The 12,225-nt window shown below is 42.3% G+C and overlaps 1 protein-coding gene across 1 annotated transcript in view; it reads left to right on the forward strand.

The window, feature by feature from the left end:
- The window catches only part of LOC115629319 (optomotor-blind protein), an 89,393-nt gene that overhangs the window by 37,274 nt on the left and 39,894 nt on the right, over nt 1-12,225 (forward strand). The window contains exons 4-5 of the mRNA XM_030525768.1: nt 462-575; nt 705-867. Coding sequence (XP_030381628.1) covers nt 462-575; nt 705-867 — 277 coding nt within the window. The remainder of the gene's footprint in view (nt 1-461; nt 576-704; nt 868-12,225) is intronic.

Here is a 12,225-nt window from a genome sequence, read left to right on the forward strand (position 1 = left end):
CAGCAACATGCACATGCAGGCTCTTCTGGCAGGCGGGCTGGCTGGCTGGCTGGCTGGCTGGCTGGCAGGCACATCTTGCTTGGCCAATTTGAATTTAGCTGCGCGAACGACTCGAAACAATTTGCGGCTTGGCGCCACTTGATAACCAACTGACTGGACGGCCAGTCGACGGTTTGACTTGCTAGTTGTTGCTGTTGTTGCTGTTGTTGTTCGCTTGTTGTTTGGCCATTTGGTTTGTTTGTTTGTTTTCTGCGCCTGGCACTGATAATGATGATGATGATGATTGTGCGGCATGGCGCCCCAGCCTGGTGGCCTGAGAACCGAAACGAATGAACCGAATGAACCGTTCGTTTAACGTTTAGGCGCTGATTAATGTTTTATTTGATTACCCAGCCATATGTATACCTTAACTGCTCACTCACTCTCTCTCTCTCTCGCTCTTTCAATCTTTTTTATTGCAGACAAATGTTTCCGCAAATGAAATTTCGTGTATCGGGTCTGGACGCCAAGGCTAAATACATATTGCTACTGGACATTGTGGCGGCGGATGATTATCGTTATAAATTTCATAATAGGTAAGTAAATGTTATGCCCAAAATGAAATGGATGTGTGCAAGCGTGATTTCAAAATGCATAAAGCTACGAAATTATTGGATGATCCGAAATGAAATATTGAGTGGAAAAATCTCATCTCTCTTTTGCAGTCGTTGGATGGTCGCTGGCAAAGCGGATCCCGAAATGCCAAAACGCATGTACATACATCCAGATTCGCCCACAACGGGTGAGCAATGGATGCAAAAAGTTGTTTCATTTCACAAATTAAAATTGACCAACAATATTAGTGATAAACATGGATTTGTAAGTACTGTACGTCTTCTTTGTTTACCGCATTAGTTATTTAAGACAGATACCGCAGGTATCGAAAGTGCATTGGATTTATTATTATTTCACCTTTTTTCGTTCATTATTTCCACCGACTTGACCATCGCTGGGTACGAGTATATCAACAGACGATAATGGCGAAATGTAACCCAACATGCTAGACAATTATGGTTTCAACTTGACAATTTAGAGATATTCCGTCAACATTGTTGATGGAAGTTCTTGAAAATATTTCAATTATTGTTTAAGTTTATTTTGGAGATTGTGTTGCTCGTGAAGTTCTTCAGTGAGATGAAGTTCCATTAATTTTTATTGTCATTCCATACATCTATCAACAATATTAACGCGTATTATGGGTTCAGCTTTGCAATTTAGAGATATTCCTGGCATAAGGCCGACAACATTGTTGATGGAAGTTTATAAAACATTTCAATTCTTATAGAAGTGCATTACGCAAATTGTGACGCTCGTGAAATTCTTCAATAAGATGAAGTTCCATTAATTTCGATTATCATTCCATACATCTATTGTGGCAGTTGCTGATTGATCAACAATATTAAAGCATATCTTTTTGTCTTCATTCTATCTTAATCTTTTTTGATAGGAATTCTTGTATAAGTTTATCTGCAGATTTTGTTGCTCGTGAAATTCTTCAAATAGATAAAGCTCTAGTTATTATTCAATTATAATTCAACGATCAATGTAACGATTGATCAACAATATTAACGCGTTTGTTTTTCTCTTTATTGTACATACAATCTTATTCGATAGCAATTCTTGTATACGTTTATTCTGCAAATTGTGTTGCTCGAGAAATTCCTCAAATAGATGTAGTTCCAATAATTTCGCTTACTTGTATAATTCAACGATCAATGTAACGATTGATCAACAGCATTAAAATTTAGAATCTGACTATTTTGTTTGCAATTTCTTCAATTGTTCGCCTTGTCTTTGCTTTTCTTTTATTTATGGGGTATACCTATTAATGAGAAGACATTAGAATCTGTTGAGCCAACGGGCAATCAATAGGGAATTGGAAGTGAACAAGTTTTTTGCGTGGCTGGAAGCCACAACCAGCAGTTGCTCCTCTCCATCTCCATTCATCTTATCGACGCTAGTCACACTGTTTGTCTTTGTCGGTGGTGCTGGTGCTGGTGGTGTTGGTGGCGGCAAGAACCGCTCGCAACTTCAAAGCTAAACCACCATCTACAAGGCGATATATCAAAGGAAGGCGCTGTGCCGCGCTTTAACACTTGGAGGCTATGGCGCACGCATTGCTGTGGCGATTTGCAACTGTCGGTGTGGCGGCTACTGAGATACTGCTACGGTGGCTATGGTGGTTATGGTGGCTTCGGCGGTGTTTCTTATCAACGCAAATTTGCGTTACATCCGCGGCCGCTTGCACTTTGAAGTAATATTTGAAGGCGCTGAGGGCGCGAGGAAGAGGAGTGGCAGTTGGTTGTGGAGGAGTAGGAGGTGGCCGGCGCTTTTATCTAAAACTTCTCACACGCACAGAGTGAAGAAGTAGTGGAAGCTGCCACGGATAAGGCGGCAACGACAAGCCGGCGGCACGACAACTTTTCACCACACTCTCTACTATATGTATATATATATATATATATATATATCGCTCCTGCTCTCTCACTCGCTCTCCCTCTCTCCCTTTCTCTGTTGCTCAATGTTGTTTCTTCAATGATATTCAAATGGAGCGTCTGCAGAATCTGGAAGAGTGGGCGCTGACTGCAAATTGGCAACTTTGGCAACAGACGGACATCAGTGGTGAGGTGGCGCGGTGGTGCGGTGGTGCGGTGGTGCGGTGGCGCAGTGGCAAGCTGGAATGGAGAACGGGCGGTTTAAGATCTTTAATTTGTGCTGTGACCAAGGCCGATCGCTTTGAACTTTGCCGCCTGCGATCGCGTAAATTTCATCAACTGCTGCACAAATTTTCATTTTATTGATCACCGCCGGCGCGTTTTCTGCCACCCGTTGTGCCCATAAGTCGGCTCCCATTCCCCTCTTCCTTCCATAACGTTGCCCACACCATCGTCATCGACATCGTCGTCATCGTCATCGTCGTCGCTGGCGGGCGCCATGCAGTTTTGTCATGTCGTCTCTTTCTCTGCTTATTTTGCATGCCAAGTCATAAATCGCGCACCGAACAAGGGACGCAACAAAAGTCGGCGCTTCTATTAGGGCGCTGCTATATAGGCATGTATCCCAGAGCTCTCTACATATACTATATATATATATATATATATATATATATATGTTTGTGTGTGTGCGTGGGCCTGCACTAAGTAGCCTGTGTTGGCCATTAATTTCGCTTTAGTTCAAACGCCGAATGCCGCCACATAAAATAATGACAACGCCATCGTACATCGCCCATTTGCCCACAAAACGCTGCGTGTGTTCTTCTACTTCTATAAGTACATATATAGATACATATATACTTGTATATATTGTTTTTGTTGTTGTAAAGTTTTGCCAGCAAAAACACAACGCCCCACATTGCCTAAAAGGACATGCCCATGGCTTGTCCTTGAGTCATGAACTTTGCTCAACAATTCCTTAACGCGCAACCACAAATACCAATAATAATCATGAAAAGAAAAGCAAAAATACAACAAAAAAAAAAAAAAATAATAATAAAATGAAAAGTATAACTAAGTAACGCCCATAAATTTTTTACCAGCTGTTGTGGCTCTCAGCACCCTTTGTGTGTGTGGCGCGCGTGATTATAGCTCGACCCGGAGCGACCCGACCCGGCCCGACATCGGCTCGACATCGGCGTTCAGCATTCACCAGATACCTGTGACATTGCTCGGAATCTATAATTTAACACTTTTTGCGGTTTGGGCGTCGGCAGCGGCAGTGGCAGCGGCTTCGGCATCGTCAGGCCTGTTGGCTGCGTGTCAAAACAACAGAAAGTCGTGTGTCCTCAGTTACCTTTGTAAGGCCCGTTGTAACCCATAATTGCAGTCCATACTCGTATGTGTTTGAATATAAGGATCCTGGTCTCATGCCAGGTTCAGGTTCATTTGGCATGCATGCGTTCAACGCCTGCCCCATGACCAAACAGTAACTAATAACAAAGAGTTGGAGGATGGAGGATGGAGGGAAAGCGTTACAATCGGCGTGCCGAAAATTATACACCCTGTAAGTTTACATTTTGAGGCGTATAGAACCAACAAATATGGTAAAAAAGAATTATTTCTACAGTTTATTTAATCGATATATCATATAGCACAGAAGATGGTATTCAAGTCTGGCATTCGTTGTTGGGATTCCCTATTTGCTCTTTGGTTTCTCATTCGACTTACAGATTCTGGAGCTCTTCGGGCATTTTGAAGATTTGTTCATCAACTGAAATCTCCAATGTAGTCCCTTAATAATAGCAAAAGCACTTATAGCAAAAGACCTTAAATAAGCAGATAGATAAGGAGAAATAGCAGAGAACACCTAAAAAACATTTTTTGAAAACCAGAGCGCAAAGTAAAGATGGCATAGAAGTATAGACGAGTCATATTAGAAAACATTTCAGCTCAAAGAAACACAAATCTGACAAAAAAATGTTGCGATCCTGCTGCAGTTTCCCTGCAGACTTCTTACTAGAGGGGTCACCAAATAAATTGGGATAATGTGTATTAAGTCCTGTGACAAAAACTTAAGAAGTCGTCTTCTAATAGAATTAATTTTCGTTCGTTTGATTGATTGCAGCTTCTCGCTGTTTTCCAGTTTCTGCAAAGACTTACTACAAACCTCATTATCAAATGGACATGCCCTGTAGAAGGTTTTTACAATTGCAATAAAAATATATACTATGTATATACAAGTATACAAGTATATAAAAAAAAACCGAAGCCCTTTGAACATTGAAATGCACTTAGCAAATTATCGGGCGACTAAAAACGCGCGCTTTTTTTAAACGCCATACGTGTGATAGTGTATGTTTGTCTTTGTGTGTGTGTGTGTGTGTGTGTGTGACAGTGTCCTGACATGAGTGTGTGCGTGTTGGTCGGCCATGTTGCTGACGCAACCCTAAAAAGCGACTCTGTCCAAGTAAAGTGCCAGGCGGATTTCTTGCCATACATACGGACAGGGGTGGGAATGCTCGTTCGGGGCCTCGTCCTGGGTGCAAGCGAGACAGACGGCATTTATCCTTAATAATGCGCCTAATGCGTTTAATTGTGGAAGCTGGAAGCACAAAAAGCTTTGCCAATTAGCTGCCAATGCCAATGGACAACGCACTTTAAATGCTACAGCAGGTTTCTAGCTAGCTCTAGAGTAAAGGCAGTGAAAAGAGTGGGGAGTGAAGGGATTGTGGAGTGGGCAGTAGGCAGTGGGCAGTGGAGAGACGAGGTGGCCTCAGTCAGGCGCAATTCAAGGCAGTGGCCCGTGCATTGTCAAGTGTCGAGGTAGCGAGCTGGGCAACGCAACGTCTGACGCCATTAGTTTTGTATCATAGTTCAAAGCATTGATGGCTGACCCATCAGCGTCCTGTTCATCGTCCGTTCCCATCGTCCTCGATGTGTATGTCGTTGTCGTCGTCGTCGTCGTCTGCTGTCCCACACTTCAGCACACTCCACTCCACTTCAATCCTCTCCACTTCTCTCCTCTCCATAGCTCTCCACTTCCCTCATCCGCCTGCTCATAGTCATCTCAACTCAACTCAATTCTGGCCATCTCTTGTCTCGCTTTGGCCATTGAAGCGTGTGTGCGCGCGCCTTAACTAAGTGGACGAATGCCCCCGAGCTCTCTGCTCGACCTGCCGCTTGTGTAGCAGACGAAGCGCAAAAAATTTGTCACAGCGCACACGGGTTGACAAAATGCTCGCTCGTACTCCAAAATAAAATGAAATAAAGTGAAGTGAAGTTCCATTTCCGGATGCTGCGCCGAGCCTTTAAACGCAAATCAAATTAATTGAAGCTCACATGTCCTGGCTGGCATTTTTGGGTCCCCATGTCCGGCTCGTCTCTGCAGCGTTCTCTTGTGGGTTTCTTGAAACAATTCGCTTAGAAAATCAAAGGCGTGCGTGCCTCTCCTGTTAGTGTGTCTGCGTGTGTGTACAGGACACTTATATGAATGTATCTAGCCAATTTATTTATCATAGTCGTGCAGGCAGGCGGACAGGCGGACAGACGGGCAGGCGGGCAGGCAATTCTCTACCTTGGCACTCTGTGTAGGTGTTGCTCAAAGAACTTGAAAGCCTTTTTTGATGTTTCAACAAAATGCGGCTGCTGCTGTAGGTCGAAGGGTTAGTCTATTACCTAACAAAACCACTTTATAGTTTTTGTTCCAGCTTAAACACTGGAGGTTAAGAGGCCTTTTTAAAGGTTTTCAGGCAAGAGACAAGCAAAAATTTCAAATGCACGTTGAAAGCGCAACTCTGCGAAACAAGTTCGTCTTGAAGAACAAAACTAATAACGATCTATGTTCATAGTGTTTTGAAAATTAAACTAAATTCTAATGGCAAGTAATTTTTAAAGTCTTGAAATACTCAAGAAGAATGAATTTTCAAGTATAGTACGTTTATGACGTACATTTCTGTATATTTCAAGCTAGATGTTATTTTGTATTATAAATAATAATTGTAATAAAAGCGCAATGATTATCCTTTCTTTAGCTTTATTTGCACAATTTTGATTCCAAAATAGAAAAGTTTACTCTTCCGTAAACGCGGCATTTCTGATTATTTCAAGCTGAATCCCAGAAACTGTTGTCATTATTTATTATAATGGATATTTCTTACTATGAACACAAAATAATTTAATTGAAATAGTTTGTTAATTGAAGTCCAATCGACATCGAATTTGTTGTTCCAATTTTTTCCATGCCTTCAATTTGCTGATCAGTTTGATGATGCATTTGGCAACTTGCACATTTCGTTATAGCGATATAAAAAAATATATATACTTATATAATGAAAAAAAAAACAATACAACCCTCAGGAGCTACCCCTAGACTATATTAATGACAAGAGCGGCTGCTGCTGCTGCTGCTGATTATGCTTATGCCACAAATGTTGAACTGGCTGTGCTGCTAGCCTCTTAGCGCGTCCAGCCGTCCGTCCATCCGTCCTTCCTGTTGCCTGTGCACCCATAAATGTCTGATTTCTTATCTAATGCCTAATGCCATCAATTGCGGCGCACACTATCGCTGACGATATCATGAGCGCGAGCGAGCCGAAGAGCCGCGCAGGGTAGCGAAATGCGCGCGGTTTCCTTTACTTTCCACACATACACACTCACACATATATATATATACACACACAGGCAGGCACACAGACATACATCTTGTCATCAGCATTGAGTCGAGTGCAAAGGGTATCGGGCTATAATAAATAAACAAGCGACTGAACAAGAGACCAACCTATTGGTTACCTATCAGTTGCGATCAACTTTCTGTCTGAGCAGATTAGGCGGCCCATGAGCGTTGGCAACCGGCTGCTGCGGCTTCGGCTGCGGCTATGGCTGTGGCTGCGGCCTCGACCTCATCGTCCTGTGCGCATCCTTGGGCAACGCCTAAAAGCCGCATGTTTTGTCCATCAAAGCGAGCGGGTTATATTGTTGCCGTTGCTGTTGTTGTTGTAATTGTGGCAGCTGTTGCCATGCTTCGCCCCTAATTGGCTTCATATTTTGGGGGGCTAGCTGCGTCCTCCAGGACTCACAACACATCCATCAATCATGCAGGCCCACTTGAGCGGCAAATTTTGCGTGGCCCACGACCCCAAACCGAAGACGGAACACGCCACGGCCAAGGTCTGCAACTAACTATTGACTTGCAACGAAGAAAAGAGAGAGGGGAGGGCGGGCAGCAACTCAAGTTTAGTTCGTATATAGTTTCTCTTTTCTGACTTCTGAAGAGATTTTAAATTGGTGCAGTTTTCTTCACCCTAAGCCCAGTGGATTATTTGTATTTTTTACTGAAAACTGATTGCTTCTCCGATTGAATTTCTGACTCTGGCTCTGCCATTATCTTAGCACTATCTTTTCTTTATCTTTATATTTATTTTTACAAGACTTAAGCTTAGTTAATGTTTATTATCTCTTTTTTGACTTCTAAAGAGATTTCAAATTAAATCCCATTATATTTCATTATTTGTACTTTATACTGAAAACTTATGCGAGAGTTTTTTCATACTTGTATATAGTATGTAGGTTAGTTGAAACAATTTTACTTGCTTCTCCAATTGAATTTCTTAAATCTATATTTATTTATACAACACCTTATACTATAATATATTCTTTTTTAAGTTTTCTCATTTGCTTTCGTGCCATAATTTGAGCTTTATTTGTTTCTTTGGTTTTCTATCCCCGGCCATTTTATTTTTCTTACCCCTTTTCTTAATAGTTCTTCACTCACATGTTTCTCTCTCTAGAGAGCTTTGCTTTGCTTTTCTTGTTTATTCTTGAGCCCATCTCTTCTTCTTTCTCTCTAACGTACTTTAAAACCTTCTCTTAAATATAGTATATGCTGTCAGTGTTCATTTCCTTGTCGTTTTTGCTTCCATCACGTTTTAGATAGGCCTTCTCTATGGTTTCCCCATTCGGAACCGGAACCGCCTATCTACATATACTACTCGTACATGTGTTGGCCCTTGATGTCCTTGCGGCCATATCATCTCTTGCCCATTCCATGTAATCCACAATTGCATACAACTAGATAAGACGCCAGAGTTTGGCGACTGCGCCCAAAAGCAGGCTAGTCATCTATCAAAACCGTAGCTGGAGATCTGGGGAAGCATTAGCATATTGCTGAGCTAGCTCTGGCTATGGCGCTGGCTCTGGCTGAGTTCTCGTGACCACTGGCACTTAGCGAGTCCTGCCTGGGCCTGCCCACTTGACGTGTTTTGTTATTCGCTTTGGCTAAATGTGTCAACGTCAACCTCAACCACAGCCGAAATAGAAAAAAAAAAACTAAAAAAAAAATAAAATAAATATAAAGCCCAAAAAATTTGTTTGGTGCTAAAACTTGAACATTTAGTTTTTGCGCTTGATTTTGAGTGGCAGAGTGGCGGAGTGGTTGGCTGGGTGGTGGGGTTGTTGGGGAGGAGGGGGCTGTTTTGGTTGCGCACCCATTCAGTTGGGGCGTTGAAACTAATTAACATATTTAATGTTTTTGGCACGTTCCTCGTTGCCTAGTCCTCGCTCGGCCCAGCCCGTCAGCCCGTCAGCTTCAAGTGGGCCGCGGTCGCATTTGCGTCCTGCTATATATTAGGCTAGTTAAAATCTAATAAAAACCTGAGCATGCCTCATAAATTTCAACGCTAAAACAACCCAGGGACAAGGCAACAGGGCAACAGGACAACGGGGCAACGGGGCAAGGGCAAAAGGGTAAGGGTAGCTGCTAAGCAGGGGCACTCGACCAGTTAGGGAGGCAGCACGCCTAATGGAGAACGCGCTTTTATGTTAAATTAAACCGGGCCGAGGTACGGGGTGGCACTTGAAGTAAGCAACATTTTTGACTTAATTTGGTGTTCGTATGCGTCCACGTCCACTTCCACGTTCTCATTCCCGTTCTCGTTCTCGTTCTCATCCTCTTCCCTCGGTCGCAGTCACCATTGTTGTTGCCCGAAACGCAAACGAGGTGGCAAGTACGTTGTCGCAAAGGTGCGACAAAATATCACGAATAAAAATACCTTTTATGTTTTGGAATTTTTTAATATTCAAATGAAGTTGACGAACGTAGGAAATGAAATGAAATACATGAACAAAAAAAAATTGCGTGGCCAACAACGCAACGAAAAAAAATATATATATATAAATAAAGAGAAGTTTCGTAACACAGCCTTGGTATTTCTTTCCAGAGCCCAGAACTGGGCGAGAGGACAGCTGTTGGCAAAGTCGCCAGGAAAAAGTGGCTTGAAGTGAAGTTCAAGTTGAAGTAGAACAAGCAGAGCAAGGCAAGGCAGGAAAATTCAAGTGCACAGAAGGCTTTAAGTTGCCTTACATATTGCACTGAGTGTGCTGTGAAAAAGATAATAATTATTAAACGGCTTAATGCAAGCCCACCCTTTTGGCAATATAATTTGTATCATAAAAATTTGTAACTAAGAAACTGTTGGAAGTGATATTATGTGTCCTGTTAGCAAAGGTACCAACAAAAGTCTGGCCTGTAAGTCTCTTATGTAGTATTCAAAACTTTCCATTAGCTTTGAAAATCAACATCCACCAGCATCGTTTTCGTTTCTGGCACACATTGCTGATGATAATGATAATGAAGAGGAGGATATTCCTGCAGTTGTTTTCCCATTAACAAGACTGCAGCCAAAATTGGCTCGAGCTGTGCATCAGATAATGTAGAAGGCGTGCTTTAATATCCTTCAAATTTCATTTCAACTACTCATTAAACAGTTTAACGTTTGAAAATATAATTTGTTTCAAAAACTTTCTCAAAAAGGTCATTGAGAAACTGTTGAAAGTGATATTATGAGTTCTGTTAGAAAAGGCATCTTGTCCGATTAATAATACAAACAAAAGTCTGCCCTGTAGTCTCCTTTTTTGTTCAAAAAAAGTAGCATGAGCCTTGAACATTCGTTTCTTAAAGACATTGCTGATGATAATGATAATATGAAGAGGAGGATATCCCTGCCGTTGTTTTCCCTTTGACTAGAGTGCAGCCACAATTGACTCGAGCTGGGCGCTACCTGAAGTTACAGCTCAGGCTCGCTGTTGTGCTCGGCTCGTTTTGAGCGGCTAAGAGTGCCGATTAGTGTCGCAAAAACAAGATTAAACGCCCTTTTTGGTTGCGCCGCAACGATCCTTCGCAGCGTGTGCGTGAGAGTGCGTGAGTGTGCGGATATGATGATGATGATGATTAGAGAAAAGGATCAGACTAGGGCTAAGTTGACGGTTTTGAGGCTTAGCTTAGCTGAGCGCTCCCTTGTCTAATGTTTTTAGGTTGCCGCTTGAATTGGCAAATGACTTTTGTCTGAAACTGGAGCGCTGAAAAGACGCGCGTCTATAAAAATCTATAGAAATATCTAGGTTGCCCAAGAAAATAGTTTTCTCTATTCTTTTTTTTTTTTGCCACACACACACACATACAAAAGCAAATTACCAGACTTCAGCTAACAAGATAATTAACAAGCAGGCAATGTCTATGGGACACGCCTTTGATGTGTAATCAAAAGCTAGAAGAGGAAGAAACACAAAAATAGAGGAGCAGAGAATTGTGGCCAAACAAAAGGCGCAAATATTGCGCATACGCAGCGTTTGACAGACAGTTGAGTTGAATTCAGTTGAGAATGCTGCGGGTGCCTCCTGTGGTGCGCCGCGCACACACACACACACACACACACACACACACACACACAACTAAATACGACGACCGCCTTTTTTCTACCTCGCGCGCCCCCCTCTACTGCTCTTTAGCATGTGCATGTCCAAACAAATGCTTAGAAATTAAGAGAGGCTGTGGCGGTGGCTGCGGCTGCGGCTGATGACGACGACAGCTGAAGACAAATTTATTATAGCGCCGTTTCCGTTAAGCGGCGGTCACAGCAGGACAATGCGTCAAGGCACACATGCTGTGCCCATTGAAAAGCGACCGAAGAAAAAAGCGTCTCAGAGATACACACACACACACACACACACACAAACACAGAGAGACGAGCGCCTTTTGTTGCTCAAGTGTGCGTGTAACCAAAAAATATAAAAAGAAGGAAGAAAATCTAACGATTAAGTCGTATTACATACACAACAAAAACAGCAACAATAACAACAACAACAACAACAACAGGATCCAAGTGAGCAGCAGCTGCGCCCAAGAAAAGACTGTCAATCATGTGTGTGTGTGTGTGTGTGTGTGTGTGTGTGTGTGTGTTTGGTTTTTTGTGTATGTTTTTTGCGGGGGAGCGGATCAGAGCGGAGTGGGGCCAAATATTGCTGCTTAGAAAGAGCAACATGCGCCCACTTTTAAGCGGGCGGCCTTTGTTATTGACATTGTTGTAGTTGTTGTTGCTTTTGTTGTTGTGGTTATTGTTGCTGCCGCTGCCGTGCAATCGCTGTAAGCATTTTTGTTGTTGTTGGCAGGCAAACTTTTGTATCTAGGCTGCAAAAAAAAAAGCAGAAGGAAACTGCTTCAATCCGCACAGTGAACAGCAAAAGTATTTAGACAAGCCAAACCGTCCTACGTGCTAGTTTAGTGAAGAATTATTAACAGTACTTTAAAGCAAGGCAAATATTTTAATATCATAGAAAGAAAGAAAGAAAACACACACATTGCTGCGCCCTAATCTATATATTGTTTTAAAAGGAAGACAAATGTATTTTAAGCAGATTTCTGTAGCACATCACAATCTATATATTTCAAATGTATTTTAAGCCGATTTTTGTTGCATAA

The sequence above is a fragment of the Scaptodrosophila lebanonensis genome, unplaced genomic scaffold, assembly GCF_003285725.1.
Source record: "Scaptodrosophila lebanonensis strain 11010-0011.00,11010-0021.00 unplaced genomic scaffold, SlebRS2 tig00000142-arrow-arrow-pilon, whole genome shotgun sequence".
NCBI lineage: Eukaryota > Metazoa > Arthropoda > Insecta > Diptera > Drosophilidae > Scaptodrosophila > Scaptodrosophila lebanonensis.